Source organism: Cervus canadensis, chromosome 21 (assembly GCF_019320065.1).
Source record: "Cervus canadensis isolate Bull #8, Minnesota chromosome 21, ASM1932006v1, whole genome shotgun sequence".
NCBI lineage: Eukaryota > Metazoa > Chordata > Mammalia > Artiodactyla > Cervidae > Cervus > Cervus canadensis.
This window is the reverse complement of record NC_057406.1, coordinates 20,096,354-20,116,480: the sequence shown is the minus strand read 5'-3', so window position 1 is coordinate 20,116,480 and position 20,127 is coordinate 20,096,354. Positions and strand designations below refer to the sequence as shown.

Here is a 20,127-nt window from a genome sequence, read left to right as displayed (position 1 = left end):
TTAGTGGGGAGGTCAGGTTACTTTCATAAAAGAGGCCTGCTATAGCTGGGTAATAAAAGGAGAAATTTAAAAACATAAATCCAGGACAAGAATAAGCAATGTCTGTGACCTTCACAGACTGCCCTGTGAAGGCTCTGAGTGAAGCAAGAAGGAAAAATGTTGATTTGTCATCAACGTGTCACTTCAAATTTGAACAGGAAATTCTCACACTTAGGCTATTTGAAGAGAGTTTAGCTTATCACACACCTCCAGAAAATAGGAGACTTTGGGCTGCAATTAATAGGGCAAATGGAACTCTTAAGTGTGTTATTAAGATTTTCCATTTTTAAATGCCTCTGAGAAATTGTTATCTTATTCTATAAGATTTGAGGAGATGGACATTTAATCACCTATGTAGTTATCTTGTTTCCTTCTCGGTCACATACATTGCAAACTTAGAATACCTCAAGTTTTATTTTTAAAATTAGGTTGCTAAATCTTGTCAGTGAATACACCTTTCCTTCACATCCATTGTTATTTCACTTCTACTGTCATAGAAAAATTTCTAAAAATCATAATCCCATTTTCAGTGAGTATTTAAGGATATTTGTCACTAATTATTCTGCAGAATAACATTTCCAACCATATTGTACCTGGAACAAAGACCATCATTTTCAAAAATGACATTTCTATTTCTCTGTCCTAGTTCTTATATTCACTTTTATTCTTATTAAATAAAAAAATTGAATCTTCATATTTTCTCTGACAAACATGCATTCCCTTGAAAGAATAAAATAAGAACAATATATTAATAAAATACCTGTCCATGACTAAGATTGAAATGTTAAATAGGCATTATGTCATTCATGAATTCATCCTCCAATCATGTCTAGTTATTTTGTACTAGGAATATTTGACATAACAACATAGACTCAAGTCAAACTATGTAGTTCAAGAAAAGATAATTTTTAAAAATATCACCTAACCAAATAATGGGAAGGGGAGGAAAATATGACTTAAATCACAAGATACATAGAACATACAAATGAAAATGACAAGAAAGGACATGTAACAACGCTCATATAAGACAATATAGACATTAAAACAAAGTTCATAATGAAAGATAAAGAAGGACACTGTAGAGTGATAAAGAGATACAAGAAGAAGATATTACACTTGAGAATATATGAACTCAATATATGAATGGCTTCTAGGTGGCACTGGTGGTAAAGCGTGCCAATACAAGAGACACAAGAGACATAAATTCGATCCCTGGGTCTGGAAGATCCCCTGGTATAGGAAATGACAACACTTAAATACATAAAACAAACTACAGATATAAAAAGAGAAATTAAAGGGAATACAATAATAGTAGGAGACCTTAACACCCCACTGACATCACTGGACAGATTTCCTAGATATAAAATCATTAAGGTAACAGATTACTAATGACGCAATAGAAAATTGAACTTAATTGAAGTCTACAGGATGTTACATATAAAAAGCCCAGAACACACATTCTTTTTGAGTTCACGTGAAACATTCTCAAGGATAGATTACATTCCAGGACAAAAAACAGGCCTCAAGAAATGTAATGAAATTACATTTCTATGTAAAGAAACAGAAATTATTTCAAACATCTTTTCTGACCACAACTGTATGTAACTAGAAATAAATCACAGAAAGTAAAAGAAAAAAAAAAAAAAAGATTACATGGATACTAAAAACTAATGGGTAAACAATGACATGGAAGAGAAAGTTCGAAAATACCTGGAGGATATGAGGGTGATCTGATTGTGACATTTGTCACCCCATTGATCACCAGGGCTTATTAAGCTGATCTGGTTGGCTAGGCGGGTGTCCTTTTCCTCTCTCAACATTCCATGTGTGTCCTTCCTGAAGCTGCACGCTCTGTCGAAGAGGACAACCATATCTGATAGAGGAGGACTAGTCTTCAGTCAAGGGTATATGAGTAGCTCCGTTTCCCAGCTAGAACCTTCAAACTAGCTCTCAGAAAATATCTGGAGTCAAATGATGATGAAAAGATATTTACAAAATCTATGGGACACAGCAGAAGCAGTTCTAAAAGGGAAGTTCATAGTGATACAGGATTCATCAGGAAAGAAAAAAATCTAGAGAATAAACTTATGGACATGGGGGGAGGGGAAGAGAGGGTGAGATGTATGGAAAGAGTAACATGGAAACTTACATTACCATGTGTAAAGTAGATAGCCAACTAGAATTTGCTCTATGACTCAGGAAACTCAAACAGGGGTTCTGGATCAACCTAGAGGGATGGGATGAGGAGGGAGATGGGAGGGAGTTTCAAAAGGGAGGGGATATATGTATACCTGTAGCTGATTCATGTTGAGGTTTGACAGAAATCAACAAAATTCTGTAAAGCAATTATCCTTCAATGAAAAAAACAAAAAGGAAGAAGAAAATCTCAAATAACCTAACCTACTACCTAAAAGAACTAGAAAAAGAGTAACAAATAAAACCTATAGCCCAAAGAAGGAAGGAAATAGTAAAGATCAGAGAGGAAATAAGTAAAATAGATACAAAAACAGTAGGACATATCAATAAAAAAGAGCTGTTTTTCTTAAAGGTAAGCAAAATCAACATACTTCTAGCCAGGCTCACCAGGAGAAAGAACCCAAATAAGCAAAAGAAAAAAGAAATAGGTGAAATAATAACATATACTGAAGAAATTAAAAAAAATAAGAAAATACTATGAACACATGTCAACAAATTGGATAGCACACAAGAAACGGTCAATTTTCTAGAAATGTACAACCTACCAAAAGTGAGGAGAAGAAAAGAAAGAGATATTTTGAACAATGATCATTAGAAGTGAAATAGAATCTGTAATTTAAAAAAAAAAAAAAAACAAAAAAAAACACCCTGCAAACAAATGTTCAGGTCTGGATGGCTTCACTGGTGAATTTTACCAAATATATAAAGAAAAAGTTATATCAATCCTTCTTGAGCTATTGAAGATTGGAAAAGATTGAAAGAGAAGGGAACACTCTCAAAGATATTCAAGGAAGCTACCATTCAGTTCAATTCAGTCGCTCAGTCTTGTCTGACTCTTTGTGACCCCATAAATCGCAGCACGCCAGGCCTCCCTGTCCATCACAAACTCCCGGAGTTTACTCAAACACATGTCCATCAAGTCGGTGATGCCATCCAGACATCTCATCCTCTGTCATCCCCTTCTTCTCCTGCCCCCAATCCCTCCCAGCATCAGGGTCTTTTCCAATGAGTTAGCTCTTCACATGAGGTAGCCAAAGTACTGGAGTTTCAGCTTCAGCATCAGTCCTTCCAATGAACACCCAGGACTGATCTTCTCTAGTATGGACTGGTTGGATCTCCTTGTAGTCCAACAGACTCACAAGAGTCTTCTCCAACACCACAATTCAAAAGCATCAATTTTTCAGTGCTCAGCTTTCTTCACAGTGCAACTCTCACATCCATACATGATCACTGGAAAAACCATAGCCTTGACTAGATGGACCTTTGTTAGCAAAGTAATGTCTCTGCTTTTGAATATGCCGTCTAGGTTGGACATAACTTTCCTTCCAAGGAGTAAGCGTCTTTTAATTTCATGGCTGCAATCACCATCTGCAGTGATCTTGGAGCCCCCCAAAATAAAGTCTTTCACTGTTTCCACTGTTTTCCCATCTATTTCCCATGAAGTGATGGGACCAGATGCCATGATCTTAGTTTTCTGAATGTTGACCTTTAAGCCAACTTTTTCACTCTCCTCTTTCACTTTCATCAAGAGGCTTTTTAGTTCCTCTTCACTTTCTGCCATAAGGATGGTGTCATCTGCATATCTGAGGTTATTGATATTTCACCCGGCAATCTTGATTCCAGCTTGTGCTTCATCCAGCCCAGTGTTTCTCATGATGTATTCTGCATATAAGTTAAATAAGCAGGGTGACACTATACAACCTTGATGTACTCCTTTTCTTATTTGGAACCAGTCGGTTGTTCCATGTCCAGTTCTAACTGTTGCATCCTCATGCCCAAGTTCAGGGGTGGCAGCCGAGAGGAGCAACCCCACGTCCAAGGAGCGGCAGCAGTGCTGGGTGCAGCAGGGCTGAGACGAGCTACTCTACGTTCAATGTCAAGAGGGGCATTTCTCTATGCATTTCTAAGAAAAAATGGTAAAGTATCAGAGCACGGGTGGCCCTCGGGTGCACAGATCTATGTGTTTCTTAAGAGAAAAAGATTAAAAAAAAAACAACAAAACACAATCCTTTTTTCTTTGTGCCTTGCCTAAATAGCACTTACTTCTGGGGTTAAACAGGGCACAGACATTCTCATTATATTTACACATGTAATGATTTTTAAACAATGCTTTTTTAATTGTTGCTATGGCTAGTGGAACAGATCATTTTTACTTTGATGCTTTTAAAGGGCAACTTTTAAACCCATTCAAAATTTTAAGCTTTTCAGTTATAGCTGTCTTTTTTTGAAAGCCATTGTCTGGTTCTTCAGGCAACTTAAAGAGAACACAAGAAAGAAATGGAAATCTACCATTATTCAAATCAGTCAACCCAATATTGTATATATTTACTGTATTGTATCAATCAGGTTGTATATCCTTAGGATGCTTCTTAAGCATATAGGTTGTTATTTCTGTATAGTTTGATATTTTTTATTTTTATCTATAAATTGTGTCAAGTAATTTATTCTTAGAGTTTTTGGATTTAGTTATTTATTATTTCCTACCATCATGAGAGTCTAAAGAGGCCTTGAGTTTTCAAGTTTATGTTGGCTGCTAAAGTTCATGTTTAATTTGAGCTATGAAATGATGATAAAATTTGGCATTTTAGTTCTCTATGATCCTTGTCTGACAGTATGAAGTAAATGAGATACTGAAACCAGTGGAAAATTTCTGTGTGGGAATATTGAATGCTATTTGATCATTGGCTACCTTTTTCTGAGATCATGTCTCTGAAGCCAGTCGTACATAAAAACAAGGACCTCCTAGTCTCAAAGCAGAGGTGAGAGGCCAGCCGAGATAGCTCATCCTATCTGTGTGTTCTGACCAAGCTTGTCCTCCAACTGGTGCAATCTCAAGGCGCAGATACAGGTGTTATCAGGTAGCGTGGGCACATAATTCATGCTTCTGTTGTCACACTGTTGAACAAAGATGGATACAGAACAGGTAAGCTACATAGAATTTGGGAGGGCTCTGGATTGTTTCAGGAAATAATTTACTTTGGGATTCATGTTAACTAATGTCTAATGTTAACTTTTATTCTACAGGTGAAGACAACAATGAATCAAAATGAAAGTGGGTCAAAAATATTCATTATGCAGAATATAATCTTTATGTCTCCAGATGTTTTGGGAAATATTTAATTCATTTTTTTATGTTAAATTTGGTGTGTGTTGGGGGTGGTTTCTCCACAGCTATTGGTGTTACCTGCCTGGTTAGCAATACATTTTCCAGTGTTCAAATTCCCTCATCTTCAAATTCAATGCAATCTGAAAGTTTAAGTGGTTTTGTAGTATGATTCTTTTTCTATTAAAAGAAATCCAGTTTTGTATTTATAAAATTGTTTTTAGTATATATAGTACAAATATTAGATGGTGAAAAGAGCTAAATGAAATACAGCCTGCCTGGAAGATACTCTATATATTAAAAGATTTACTCTATTTTTGGCATTCTATGAGAGAGAATATTTGTTGAAAATTACATGGTAGTGTATTTATCCATTTTATCATTTTTTAATGATTGTTCAAATCCAGATTTCTCAAATTACAAAGTAATTAAATAGTGAAATATTATAACACTTTAAAAATCCACGAATCAATCCTAACCTATGAGGAACAAAGTTCTGGCTATGTCTACAGGTTATACAAATATTTTTCAAGAAAAATGTGGGCTTTTATTGCTTTAACTACTAGTACTTTCAATTTCCTCAGTAATTTATTTTGTATTAGTTGTCCACAACTTCATCTAAAACTTTTAAAAAATATTTGTATATTGACACTATGTGATTCACTGACATCAATCCTGTTTTCATTCATTTAAAATATTTTCATAAATCAGAAATTAATATACATTCATAGTAAATCATGTGGAAAATAGAGGGGTATCTTTGACTCCACAGTCTTCACTGAACATTGACTGTGCACTTTGAAGTCTACTATGTGAGGAAAAGATGTTGAGAGTCAAACAGGCTGTTACTCATGAACATATATTTGGGAGGACATGTTTTGTTTTGTTTTGTCTTAGGAGTAACCTGTATCTACTCTGTTTTTAGATTCATTTTCCCCTATAGGCCATTTCAGAGTATTGAGTTGAGTTCTTCTTGCCTGCAGTGCAGGAGACCAGGGTTCAATCCCTGGTTGGGAAGAGTCTCTGGAGAAGGGAATGACAATCCACTCCAGTATTATTGCCTGGAGAATCCCATGGACAGAGAAGCCTGGTGGGCTACATCCCATGGGGTCACAAAGAGTCAGACATGACTGAGCAACTAACACACACAATGTGTATATGTCAATGCTAATATTCCAGTTTATTGCTCCCCTCTTATCCTCTGTTGTTGTTGTTATTCAGTTGTTCAGTCGTGTCTGACTCTTTACATCCCCGTGGACTGCAGCACACCAGGCCTCCCTGTCCTTCATCATCTCCTGGAGCTTGCTCAAACTCATACCCATCAAGTCAGTGATGCCATCCAACCATCTCATCCTCTGTCATCCCTTTTCCTCCTGTCTTCAATGTCTCCCAGCATCAGGGTCTTTTCTAATGAGCCAGTTCTTTGCATCATTAATTGCTGTCTAGGTGGTAACCATTAATTTATTTACTATATCCATTGACTCTACTTCTCTATTGTAAAAAGTCACATAGTTTCGAAAGAGAAAACAAAACTATGTTTATTTGCAAAATGACAAAACTGTCTGCCTAGAAAATTCCAAAATATCTCCAAAATCCTCCTAAAACTAACCATAAGTTAAACATAGTTTCAGATAGAACAGCATATCAAAATCAGTTATATTTACATATACTAAAATTAAATTCTTGGAAATTGGGATAAACAAAAAGTATCACTTGCAATAGTACCAAAAACATTAAGCTGATAGTATAAATGTACCAAAGCATGTGCACCATTTTTATGCTGAAAATTATGAAATACTAACGAGAAAAGTTGAGAGAGACAAATTGTTAAATAAACTATGTTCCTAAACTGGAAATCAAAACATTATGATGATTTCTTTTCTCCTTTAATTGCTCTATGAATTTAAGTCAATCAAAATCAGAAACACACAGCCTGGTTCTCTGTGACAATCTAGAGGTGTGTGATGGGATGGGACGTGGGAGGAAGGTTCTAGAGCGGGGGATATATGTATACTTATGACTGATTCACATTGCTGTATGATAAAAATCAACACAACAATGTAAAGCAATTTTCCTCCAATTAAAAAAAGTTAAAAAATGGGAAACAGAGTAAGATTTATTTTGTAGAAATTTACACATTGATTTTAATTTTTTAAAATGCATTTTATTTTTTAGAATGATATACATTTACAGAAAAGCTTTGAAGATTGTATAGAGTTCTGTATACTCTGTACTAATTTCCTCTTTAAAACATTTGCACATTTGTTATAATAAACCAACATGTATACATTTTTAGTAACTAAAATCCATAGTTTATTCCTTAATTTATTCCATAGTTTCTTCTTTCCTTAATTTTTTTAGCTTTGTCCTTTCTGTATTCCAGGATCCCATCCAGGTAACCACATGACATTTAGATATCATGTCTCCTTAGGTTCTGCTTGGCTGTTACAGACTTTCTGTATTCTCTTTGATGATGTTGATAGTCTTGAAAAGTATTAGGTAGATATATTTTAGACTATCCCTCATTGGGAAATGTCTGACATTTTTCTCATTTGTGGATTGGGGTTGTAAGTTTGGGGGAGAAACACAAAGTGCAAATTTTATCACATCACATCAAGAGAACAGATTGTGAGCATGACTTACCACTGTTGATGCTACCTTTGCTCACTGAGGTGGTGTTTGTCAGATTTTCCACTCTAAAGTTACTCTTATTTTCCCTTTCCATTTGACTGTATAATAATTTCTTTGGAAGGAAATCATTATGTGCAATAAGTACTTAAGGAATAAGGAGTCCCATCACCTTTAGGCAATGGCATCTACATTATCTATTTAGAATTTTTCTGCACAGGAGATTTGTTTCATCTCCCTCATTTACTTAAGCATTCAATTATTTTAAACTACTGTGTATTCATGGATATTTAATTTTGGGGTTATAATTCAATGCTATTTCTTATTTTGGTTTTGCTGCTTAAATTGTTCCAGCTTTGGCCATTGGTAATTTCTTTACCTAGTTCCTCAATCCTGTTGACATACCTCCATCATTTAAGTACTTCTTCATTTTCTAGAACTACAGAAATCTCCAGGCTCTTCTTAGAATCAGCCTTAGAATCACCCTATCTTAGAATCAGCTGTTTCTTTCAAATAGCTAAGATTTTATGTACCATACCAGGTAATGGAATGATAATAAAAACTGGCCACTAAGTAAACTTTTTTTTTCTTCGCATAAAAAAAGCCAAAACAATTTTGAAAAAGACAAATCGGAAGAACTCACATCGCTTCATGACTTCCTATAAATTCACAGTAATCAAGATATTGGTGAAAGAAGGCAGATATTCAGATTAATGAAACAGGGTAGAAAGTTTAGAAATAGATTCATGCATAAATGGTCAATTGGTTTTTGACAAAAGTGCCATGGTAATTTAACAGAAGAGTACAATTTTCACAAAAGTGGTGCTAAAGTTTCTAGACTTCTATTTGCAAAAAAATCTTTTCAAGAATTCAACCCTTACTTTGCACTATATACAAAACTTAACTTGAAATGGAACATAAAATTCAGTGTAAACTTAGAGCTTCTAGAAGAAAGCATAGGAGAGAAAATTTCAAGTTCAGATTAATTAAAGATTTCTTAATTAAAAACTTCTTAAATATAAAAATGTAAATTTAAAACAATAATTGCACTTCATCTAGTTACAAACTTCTGCTCATCTAAACTTCTAAAAACAATGTTAAGAGAATATAAGGTATACTGGAAGGCAATATTTATAAATCACATGTCTAATAAAATATTAGCATCCAAAATATGTAAAGAAAGAACACTTATTATAGTAGTACCTCTTATAGTGCCTCACTAATAAGAAAGTGAGTAATCCAATAAAAACAGGCAAGATACTTTAATCAGTACTTTACCATAGGAGATCTGTGGTTAATGAAATGATATGAAAAGTTGCTGTATATCATTTATTCATTAGAGATATACAAATATAAGCACACCTTTATTATACCACAACTTTATTAAAAATAGCTTTAAAGATTATCAATATTAAATGTTGGCAGGACACAAGCAAATGGAATTGTCATACACTGCTAATACAATACAAAATGGTACAGCCACTTTGTAATATGGAAACACACCCAGAAGTTTGGACTTGCCAGAAAGCACTCAAGCTGTTAGTTGTGGTGTAGGTCACAAACTTGGATCTGATTCAAGATACTATTTATTTTCTTTCCAGTTAGTATCCTGTCTTTCTGCTAAAATGTAAGGAATCAAGCAAATGCATATACAATTGATACAATATAATGACTTCACTTATTCCTGGCATTAAATCCCAGGTAAAATGTACATGACAGTGACAACAGTTTGCAAGATTACTTACTAAATCTGTGTGAGTTGCAGAAATTGACTACACAGTCCTAAGGTTCTTGAGAAACACTGATACTTTCTCACTCTGCCAACCTGTGCTCATAACTGGTGTGATCTGGGATCTATGTTTGAAAGAGGCAGAACTGGAGGGTCCACAATGTATCTCTATCAAGCTAAAATATAGGTGCAGCCCATAACAAAGCATTCTGAAATGAGAGATATACAGACTGGACTTCCAAGGGTCTGAGTTTTTATACGGGAAAGTTGTTGTATGTGTCTTTGGTTGTTGTTTCATTAGGTAGCAAGACAAGCTATCTACTTCTCACAAATGAAGTGCATGAATCTGGAACAGTCAGAAGCGGACATCTTCATTGCTTTAATATATGCACAGTTTCCTCCATTTGACTCTTTCCAATCACTTAACATAAAATAAAAGCATATAAATAATGTAAAATAGACATTCACGAATGCAAACATAAGAAATATTGGTCTAAAGTGAAGGGTTTTTTTTTCTTTCCTTATAAGAAACTATCTCTTGGTTCCCTAGCCTTTCCTAAAGCATACTTTATGAGGATTATAGCAACCAAGTTGAAAATCCTCCCTTTCTATATATACTCATTTTCTGAACTTAAATTCTTTGTATGTGTGTGTCTGTAGGTACATGAAATGCCCATGTGTGTGCTCAGTTGCTAAGTCAGGTCCGATTCTTTACAATCCCATGGACTGCAGTCTACCAGCCTCCTTTGTCCATGGGATTTCCCAGGCAAGAATATTGCAGTGGGTTGCCATTCTGCAGTGGATCTCCCTGATACAAGGCTCAAACCTGTGTCTCCTGCATTACCAGTGGATTCTTTACCACTGAGCCACCTGTGCATGTCCATATATGTATGCATATTTGTCTACATATTGAATGTGTGCATTTTCCTTTATACTTTTTGAAACATAAGCTAGAATATGGAACTTATTAATTACTATCTATTCCAGAGACTTACAATTTGAGAAAAGGCATTGATTTATCTTCCCACGTCCATTGATTTCTGGGTCCTTTATGAGATAATCCAATCCAATAGAAATAAGATAGTTGGCTTTGAATGAAGTTCTGCAACAAAAAAAGATACATTCTATGAGAAAAAAAGTCTTTATAATTTTGGAATGAAATAATAATCTTTTCAATATTTTTATTATTTTGAGTAACAAAAAGTATAAAGATCAATTTCATCCTGATTCTGTTCAAATAATAGACTCTTAGTTATATTTATTAAATATAGTGGCATAAATGAGACATAAAATAACACTCTCTTAGCTTACCTATCTTTTTTTTAAAAGATTTTTTGATTGTGGATAATTTTTTAAAGCTTTTACTGACTGTGTTGCAATATTGCTTCTGTTTTATGCTTTAGATTTTTAGCCAAGAGGCATGTGGGCTCTTAGCTTCCTAACCAGGGATCACATCTATACCTCGTGCGTTGGAAGGCAAAATCTTAACCATTGGACACTAGGGAAGTCCTGTACCTATCTTATTTAATCTTCAGACTGAAATATCTTAATTTACTTTCAAAACTGATACTTGTAGCTCAAGAACAAATTCTGAGAAAAACTGGTTTGCATTTTGAGGTCCAGGTGTGATAGATGTGAGGTTTTTACCAATGTCATTTAAATTTTTGTTTCACAATTACTGTGCTTATTTTTTGTGAAGTGAGCATCTTGAAGAAGTGGTCCTTATTCTACCAGATGAGATGTTTATACAGGTGTCTGGAAATTACTTGATAAATACAAATGTAACTGATGTTCATCTTGTATGTTAATGTTTACAACATGTATGCACATACACTGGGGCTTCCTTGGTGGCTCAGGGGTAAAGAACCTGCCTGCTAATGAAGGAGATGAGGGTTTGATCCCTGGTTTGGGAAGATTCCCTGGAGAAGGAAATGGCCACCCATCCCAGTACTCTTGCCTGGGAAAGCCCATGGACAGAGGAGGCTGGCAAGCTACAGGCCGTGGGTTCCCAAAAGAGTCAAACATGACTGAGTGACTAAATGACAATAACAACAACAATGCATATATACTATCTGATATGATCTTCTTAAAATATGTTGGAAATAAAATATAACCAGCTTTATTACAAGCAAAGTAATGTGTGAAAGAGAGTCAAATAGAGGGTTTCTGACTATAAATTCTGTTTCCTTATTCTGCTTTAATTTTCACCCTTAGGTTTTTGTTTGTTTGTTTGTTTGTTTGTTTTCCCATAGTGAAGATGGCAAAAACTTAGTTCCTCTATCCAGAAAAAAATTACATATATATTCATAAAATCTGACATTCAATTTCACGGTTTTCATAGATGCACTTATTTTTGATGAAGATACCATGCATGAAAGGTTAGGGCTTCGTGACTCTAAAACTAGTTCTTGAGCCCACCAGGCTCCTCTGTCCATGGAATTCTCAGGCAAGAGTATTGGAGCGGGTTGCCTTTCCCTTCTCCAGGGGATCTTCTTGATCCAGGGTTCAAATCCAGATCTTCTGCATTGCAGGCTGATTCTTTACCATCTGAGCCATCAGGGAACCTCCTTAGAGTAAAAAGGAGGTTAGTTCATACTCTACAAATGTCTTCTTTTTGGGTTCAAATTTGCTTTGTTTTCTTGATGGTTTTCAAGTTCATATTTTTATAGCTATTTATGAGTTGTTAAAAGCCAAGGATATGGGTAATGGACTAGTACAGAAAACTGAAGGACTCTTAGTGCCTCTTTATTTTTGAGAGGATAATATTAAAAATTTTTCATCAACCTGGAATGTAAGTATTTATATTTCTTGAAAGAATAATAGTAAATTATTTCTCTATTCAAATAAAAGATAATGATAAGTATCAGGAAATATTTAGTTCAATTTTATTGGAAACTAGTAGGAGGCAAAATTCAGTGTGAGTTGGAATTAATTGATCTTCAACTTTAAATTCACATAGAGCTCTTTGTTTTTTTCCTCAAACTCAGTGGTAATGTTGTATTTCTTGATTTGTTGGAAGTAAAATGACATTTTCTTTTCAGAGAGGAGAAAGCTACATTCCATGAAATTATCTGTATGAAAATACAATTATCTCCAATAAAATGATATATTTTAAGCAATTTTTTTTCTAATTGGTTCATGTTCATCTTTACATTATTATACTGGAAAAATTCTATTTGTGGATGAATTAGATGAATTAAATGAAATTCTAATTTCATTTCTACTTGTACATTTTATTTTAATATGAGTACTGTCTGGATCTGAATCAACTTACAAATGTAAACTACAGACACTCAATATTATCAAGCATTAAAATTTAGCCAACAGGACTTCCCTGTAGGTTAAGTGGTTAAGAATCTGTCTGCCAGTGAAGGGGACACAACTTGGCTCCCCAGTCCAGGAAGATTCTACATGCCACAGAACAACTAAACCCATGCACCACAACTACTAAGACCGCGCTTTAGAGCCAATGCTCCACAACAAGAGAAATAACCTGAATGAGAAGCCCTCTCGCTGCACCTAAAGAAAGCCCAAGGTAGAAAGGAAGAGCAAGTGCTGCCAAAAAAAAAAAAATAAATAATAATAATAACAATAACAGATGGCCGAATTAACACAGTGTGAAATGGAAAACAGAAATATGTCACCAGTTCTTCCTTATCTTCTATCTTAAGAAGTGTGGAGTCCATTTCCTTGCAGATTTTTTTACTTTCTTCAAAGTTCTTCAATTCATCCGAAAAATAGTAACATTTCTGTCCACAACACGACCATTTACTTTTACATTCGTTTCCTTGAAAACAAAAGAGTGTTTTATGTCCGGAGACCATTCAGTGTGTATCTGGAAAGGAATGCTCTGGAACTTAGCTTTAAGGAATTGTTTCTAGTCCTAGTAAAGCCATTGATTTCATGACATGGATGGACTTCATTTCTGAAGTTCCTGGCCTTAGGAAGATGACTTACATCCCTCCAAATATATGCATAATATTAGTAAAATTCTCTAGGAAATAAATCTTAGAAAAATACGGTCTTCCCTCACAACCTCTACAGAGATGACTTCACAGGGGAAAACAACTTCTTTGAACTCTCTAGACTGAATAAAACCTATAGGTACAGAGCTGATCTTAACTTAGTATTGATACATTAACCTAGTGCCTGATCTATATACCCATATGAGAGCATATAATAATGATTACAAAATGTGCTAAAAGATATGTAGAATTTTTTGGCAGAAAAAAATATTATTTTGAGAAATGGTGATTTAAAAGAATATATCATGTATAGAGGAGAATCTAACCTCTGGGAAAGATTAAGTTTTTTTCCCCAATTAAATCAAAATGAAAGTTGGACTTCACAATTGGCTGAGTCTAAAATAACATCCAAATTGAGCAAGTCATCAACTGACTGAGAAGAAGATACTGGTTGGTCTCAGTCTTTATCTACATACCTCTACTAAGTGGTTTCTCTTTGAAAGTCATGTTTTTAGATGCGGAATTTTCTTGTGTTCCATTGTCCAATGGAGGCTCTGGTAGTCGGCCCTGGAAAACTTCTACTGTACATTATTGAAGTGAAGTGAAAGTCGCTCAGTCATGTCTGACCATTTGCGACCCGTGGACTATACAGTCCATGGAATTCTCCAGGTCAGAATACTGGAGTGGGTAGCCTTTCCCTTCTCCAGGGGATTTTTCCCAACCCAGGGATTGAACCCAGATCTCCCACATTGCAGGTGGATTCTTTACCAGCTGAGCCACAAGGGAAGCTCAATGATACTGGAATGGGTAGCCTATCCCTTCTCCAGGGGACCTTCCCAACCCAGGAATCAAAACGGGGTCTCCCACATTGTGGGCGGATATTTTACCAACTGAGGTCTCGGGGACATCAGTACCTCATTAGCTCCAGGAAAACATAACATGGGGCAGACTAAAAGGCATAAATTAAATTTTAAGATGTCAGTTAATGTTCAGGAGTTTTATTCCTGTGCTTTTTATGGAGATAAGACTATAAGGAAGACACAAATTACATCATGAAAAAGCCTTTAGGGATGCTAAGGTAGTTGGATTTTTAAGGTAAAGCTTGTCATCTCAACACGAGCAATGAGTAACCTGAAAATAGCATTAAGAAAAATGTTCCACTTAAAATAGATCAAAAATAATAAAATATCCAGAAATATATTTAACTAAGGTGCAAAACATATACTTTAAAAACAAAATTGTTGAAAATCCAAGACAAATAAATGGTTGGAAAGATATATCATATTTCCCTTATGTCACATGTGAAAATTAACTGAAAATGGATGAAGCACAAACATGAAGAAGTAAAAACAATGCTTTAGATAACATAGGTGAAAGTTATGATCCTGTATTAGGCAATGGTTTCTTAGATATGATACTAAAAACCTCTGTTTTAGAACAACAATATTTTTTATGTCTTATAGCAAGATAAAATTAAAGTCAATTGCCTATAATGGATATGGTGATCATATTGTTGCATAGGGAGAAAGCCTCTCATGATGAATATTTAGGAATATTTATAATTTATGTTCTACCCCAAAATCTATTTCTATCTTCCCTAGCCTAAGAGAGAGACAAAATACAAAGTATATTTATATTAGAAGTTTGAAATCATTCTGTACCTTTCTGGAGCTTTGTTACTGGAGAGGACTTATTCTGTTCTGATATTTGGTTACCTAGAAAAAAAATGGAAGTAATCTTTTAAAATATTAACTTGAGTTAAATAAGTTAATTGGGGCTTCCTGGTGGCTCAGACGGTAAAGCGTCTGTCTGCAATTCGGGAGACCCGGGTTTGATCCCTGGGTCGGGAAGATCCCCTGGAGAAGGTAATGGTAACCCACTCTAGTACTCTTGCCTGGAAAATCCCATGGACAGAGGAGCCTGGTAGGCTACAGTCCATGGGGTCGCAAAGAGTCGGACACGACTGAGCGACTTTACTTAAATAAATCATAATAATTTTAGTTTTTAGTTTAAACATGGTGTTTTTAGGATTTAGGATGATCTGGAAAAAGTTGCTTTAAGAATAATTAATGAGGTAATGAAGACTGCTGCAGCGGCTGCTAAGTCGCGTCAGTTGTGTCTGACTGCCATAGACAGCAGCCCACCAGGCTCCTCTGTCCTGGGGTGTGTATATTTCAAAAACCTTAGAGAAGAGACTCCACCACCTCTTACAATACTTGGTTCAAGCAATCTCAAGAATTCATTTGTTTTTCTCAATAAGGCTTTTAAGTTTCCTAAAGTATATCTATGAGTTATGAAATCAGAAAATACCTGTGTATATATTTAATTTTCCCTACAATCATTCTGTAATTTATATTTTGCACAATCTCAGAATAACCCTTCAATACTTAAGCTAAATGCACACATTAAAATAAGAGTTCTATTCCATAATAATATGAACTTTTAGAAGCACTGACGATCATTAAAATGAAAGGTTCAATCATAATCTTTCAAAACCTGACTTAACGTGGAATAAAAGTTATCACTCTCACTATAGTATACATCAAGACAAAACAGATGATTCCCAGGATCACAGCAATGAGCTTCTCTCGAGCTGATGGTGAATCTACAGGGAGAGAAAAGGAAACACTGAGAAAGGAGTGATGGAAACAGTTATTTTAGAAGAACAAAAGATCCCACATCCATGAGAATTCAAAGACATCCACTTGGACCCCAAAACAACATTGCAATCCTCCTCCCAGAATATACCATTCCTTTTTCAGTGAATAGAAGGCTTCACAATTTCTGGATCAAAGACTACAAATTACGGCAATGCCTGGGTAGGTAGTCCTGGAGGAGGGCATGGGAACCTTCTCCAGTATCCATGCCTGGAGAATCCCCACAGACAGAGGAGCCTGCTGGGCTACAGTCCATGGGGCTGCAAAGAGTCGGACACAACTGAGCGACTAAGCACAGCACAGCACATATGTCATATTAGAATGCTATATTTGAAACTCCAGCTTTAAGCCTCATCAACAAAATCATGTAAGCAGGTAAATGCTTACACTTGCAGTGGTAGTGCCTGTCATTCCATTGACATAATGAAAGGCATTTTGAAAGTTCAATTCCATGTAGGTTTTCTCCTGCTCAGCTGCTAAAATTGATCTTTTCACCATCTCACCTCTCATTTGCTGTCTCCTGCCGTCCTTAACCAGACTCGGTTCTGAGTAGTTTTCCTTTTGGTTCTTCATCTCCCTGGCTGTTTAATGTCAAGGATGGTGCTCTATGGAAACTTTACATAAGTAGTTAATAAATGGGGTATAAAATCACAAGAAGCCTTGAAGGGTTAAACTGGGTGATGTGTGAGATCAGTTAAGAGCACTCATTTAGCAGCTGAGCAAATCCAAGTTTGGTTCTCATTTCAGTAGACCTTTAGACAACTGTTTCAGGATAGAGTAAGTAGTTTTAAAAATAGTATTTGGTGTTTAATAACCAAGATTGGTGGGAATGGGCGGGAGGTAAGAGGGAGATTCAAGGAGGGGACATATGTACACCTATGGTTAATTCATGCTGATGTATGACAGAAATCAAACCAATATTGTAAACCAATCATCAGTCAGTGAAGAACAAATAAATATTAAAAAAAATATTCTCTATTTGGCATAATGTTACTTCTTTATTGGAACAATGAAAATTAATAGATAACTAAAAAAGTTCATGAATAGTAATATCCTGATCAATTGAAAGTCAAATTTCACAGAAACCCTTTAAAACTGTTTTAACTTTGTTCAAATTAAAAGTCCATATTGGAAAAAAATGCATGAATTATATAGATATGTTTAAAATCCATTAAAAGTTAAAGACAGCTTTCTAAAGGTGAGCGAATAGCAGTATTGCATACATGGTACACTCTGCACTAAACTGCTTTAATTGGGACATCCATTTATGAAAAGGGAATGAGATGCTATCAAATAATTCTATTTTGAGTGATTATGGAGCTCTAAGAAATCATTAAAAAATCAAATAAATATTTTACATGTTAAAAATGGTACATGACATATTAAATTCTCCAAAACTTTTTATCATATAAAGACAAAACAAGGTTAAAATGTTGTTAAATAAACACTTATTTTACATGAGTAATTGACAATTGACAATGGCTAAGATACGAAATCATACAATGATAAGAAAAAGCATAAATCATTTATTGAAGAACAATGTTGGTACAAACTTCCAGGAAGATCCTGAGGCTGTTAAGTCAATGAGGGGAGCTTTAGTTGTATCAGCAGTTATAATAAGTCAATAATGTGCCTTAATAATTCAGTCCAATGGATTCTGTCGTCAGTGCAATCTACAATGAATTCCGGCTTTGAAACTTACAATGTATGACCTTTAAAAATTATTTAGTATTTAGCAAACGAGTTTACCAATCCAAAATGAGAATAAAAATGTGTATGATATAAAGCATGTAAAACACCTAATATTAAATTTGACTTTTATTTTATTTCTTATTTTTAATACAATTGCCATGGTATTATTTATATCAGGCAGTATAATTTATTAGACAGAAATCTCTGTTAGTGTGATTTATCTTTTTTCAATATTATGATCAAGTTTTTATAAAGCATTTGATTGTGTATAATTGAGTTAATCCAGCATTTTACTGGTGGTACCACATCCTGATTTTTATTTCAACTAGATCTGTGAGGAATTCTATTAGCCATTAACAATTCTATGAATCCATTTTAAGAATCTATTTTTAAGGGCTGAGTTAAATATTTAATAATATATCTAAGTATATGTCTGTTGATGACAAAATACAGTGTTAACTGTTCCTTGTCCTGATGCTCATGATACTTCACTTTAAATTGCATTGATTAACAAACGCAGTTATACATGTATGTATTCACCTGAATAATATCTGTAGCCAAGAATTTGAACATTTTAAGAGATCTTCCCAAATACTTCATATTTTATTCTTATTTTCTCCCAAAATTAAAATACCAAAATATCAATTACAGATACCATTATCTCTTTAATTTGTTTGCTTAGCAATTGTCCCTAAGTCAAACAACATTAGCATTTGTAATCTCCTGCTAAATGACATGAGGAATTAGGAAGGAGAGGGAAACACATACCTTCTACAGACCAGAGTCCTGCCTCTTCTCTTGAGTGGCCAGGTTACTGTGATAATCAAACAATGTCTGTGGTCTTCACAGACTGCCCTGTGACAGCCCAGAGTGAAACAATAGTGGAAAAAGTACATTTTTCATCACCGTGTCACTGAAACAGGAAATTCTTACACTTAGGTATTTTGAAGAGAGTTTATTTCATCACACAGCTCCAGAATATAGGAGCTTTTGGATATGCAGTGTATCCGTTAGTTTGTCCTTTGGCGAGTACCTCTGAGAATTGATTTCACTTTTTAAAAGATATTGGGGAGCAAAGGACATGACCACCAGGCTGTTAACTAGCTTTCATTTCATTCATCAAAGCTGAACATCTACGTCTTGTCAAGAGTAACTTCAATGTTTGTTTTACTTTTAGATAAGTTTGCTAAATCTAGGCATTATTTATTTCTTTTCCTCACAATTTCTTGTGTCATTTCTATTATAATGAAGGAAATCATAATTCCATTAACAGTTTATATTTAAGGATGTTGCTGCTGCTAAGTCGCCTCAGTTGTGTCTGACTCTGTGCGACCCCATAGATGGCAGCCCACCAGGCTCCACCGTCTCTGGGATTCTCCAGGCAAGAACAGTGGAGTGGGTTGCCATTTCCTTCTCCAATTCATGAAAGTGAAAACTGAAAGTGAAGTCGCTCAGTCGTGTCGGACTCTTAGTGACCTCATGGACTGCAGCCTACCAGGCTCCTCCGTCCATGGGGTTTTCAAGCAAGAGTACTGGAGTGGGGTGCCATTGCCTTCTCCGATTTAAGGACACTTGTCCCTAATTCAGAAAAGTTAATACATTTTAAACTTTAACTGTCATCTAATTTTTATCTAGCTTTCTAAAATCTAGAAAAGTGGAATGTAAATCTGTAGTTATATACCAGTTTATTGTTGTTGTTCAGTCATGAAGCCGTGTCTGACTCTTTGTGACCCTGTGGACTGCAGCAGGCAAAGCTGCCCTGTCCTTCACTATTGCCCTGAGTTTGCTCAGATTCATGTCTGTCGAGGGGCTGCCCTGGCTCAGATGGTAAAGAATCTGCCTGTGAAGCAACAGACCTGGGTTCAATCCCTGGCTGAGGAAGATCCCCTGGAGAAAGAAATGGCAACCCGCTCCAGTTCTTGTCTGGAAAATTCCATGGAGAGAGGAGCCTAGCAGGCTACCATCCATGGGGTCACAGAGTCGGACATGACTGAAGAGACAGCACACACATGACTACATGTCCTTTGAGTCAGTGATATCATCCAGCCATCTACTCCTCTGTGGGTCTCTTCTCCTTTTGCATGGAATGTTTTCCAGCATCAGGGTCTTTTCTAATGA

At 35.3% G+C, this 20,127-nt stretch overlaps 1 protein-coding gene across 3 annotated transcripts; it reads right to left on the bottom strand.

Moving 5' to 3' along the window:
- Positions 1–9,339: 9,339 nt before the first annotated feature.
- On the bottom strand, positions 9,340–18,848 carry LOC122423737 (natural killer cells antigen CD94-like). 3 transcript variants are annotated; one of them, XM_043441073.1, is made up of 8 exons: positions 18,778–18,848; positions 16,821–16,931; positions 16,167–16,265; positions 15,322–15,375; positions 14,137–14,238; positions 13,340–13,482; positions 10,691–10,797; positions 9,340–10,116 (listed from the first exon to the last, which is right to left on the bottom strand). In XM_043441073.1, exons 2-8 carry the CDS (start codon positions 16,888–16,890, stop codon positions 10,014–10,016), a joined length of 678 nt encoding a protein of 225 aa, XP_043297008.1. In that variant the 5' UTR covers positions 16,891–16,931; positions 18,778–18,848; the 3' UTR covers positions 9,340–10,013. The 3 variants fall into 3 exon arrangements, with proteins under 3 accessions (XP_043297008.1, XP_043297009.1, XP_043297010.1); XM_043441074.1 differs by lacking the exon at positions 14,137–14,238; XM_043441075.1 differs by lacking the exon at positions 16,821–16,931.
- Positions 18,849–20,127: the final 1,279 nt, after the last annotated feature.

What these genes read in the sequence shown, in the direction of transcription:
- LOC122423737 (XM_043441073.1), bottom strand. Translation starts at nt 16,890, where the DNA reads ATGAAGAACCAAAAGGAAAACTACTCAGAACCGAGTCTGGTTAAGGAC. An exon ending in TAGAAGATAAGGAAGAACTG is followed by an intron (nt 10,798 to 13,339) that starts GTGACATATTTC and finishes TTTTTGTTGCAG; the next exon opens with AACTTCATTCAAAGCCAACT. An exon ending in TCAATGCCTTTTCTCAAATT is followed by an intron (nt 10,117 to 10,690) that starts GTAAGTCTCTGG and finishes TTTTATGTTAAG; the next exon opens with TGATTGGAAAGAGTCAAATG.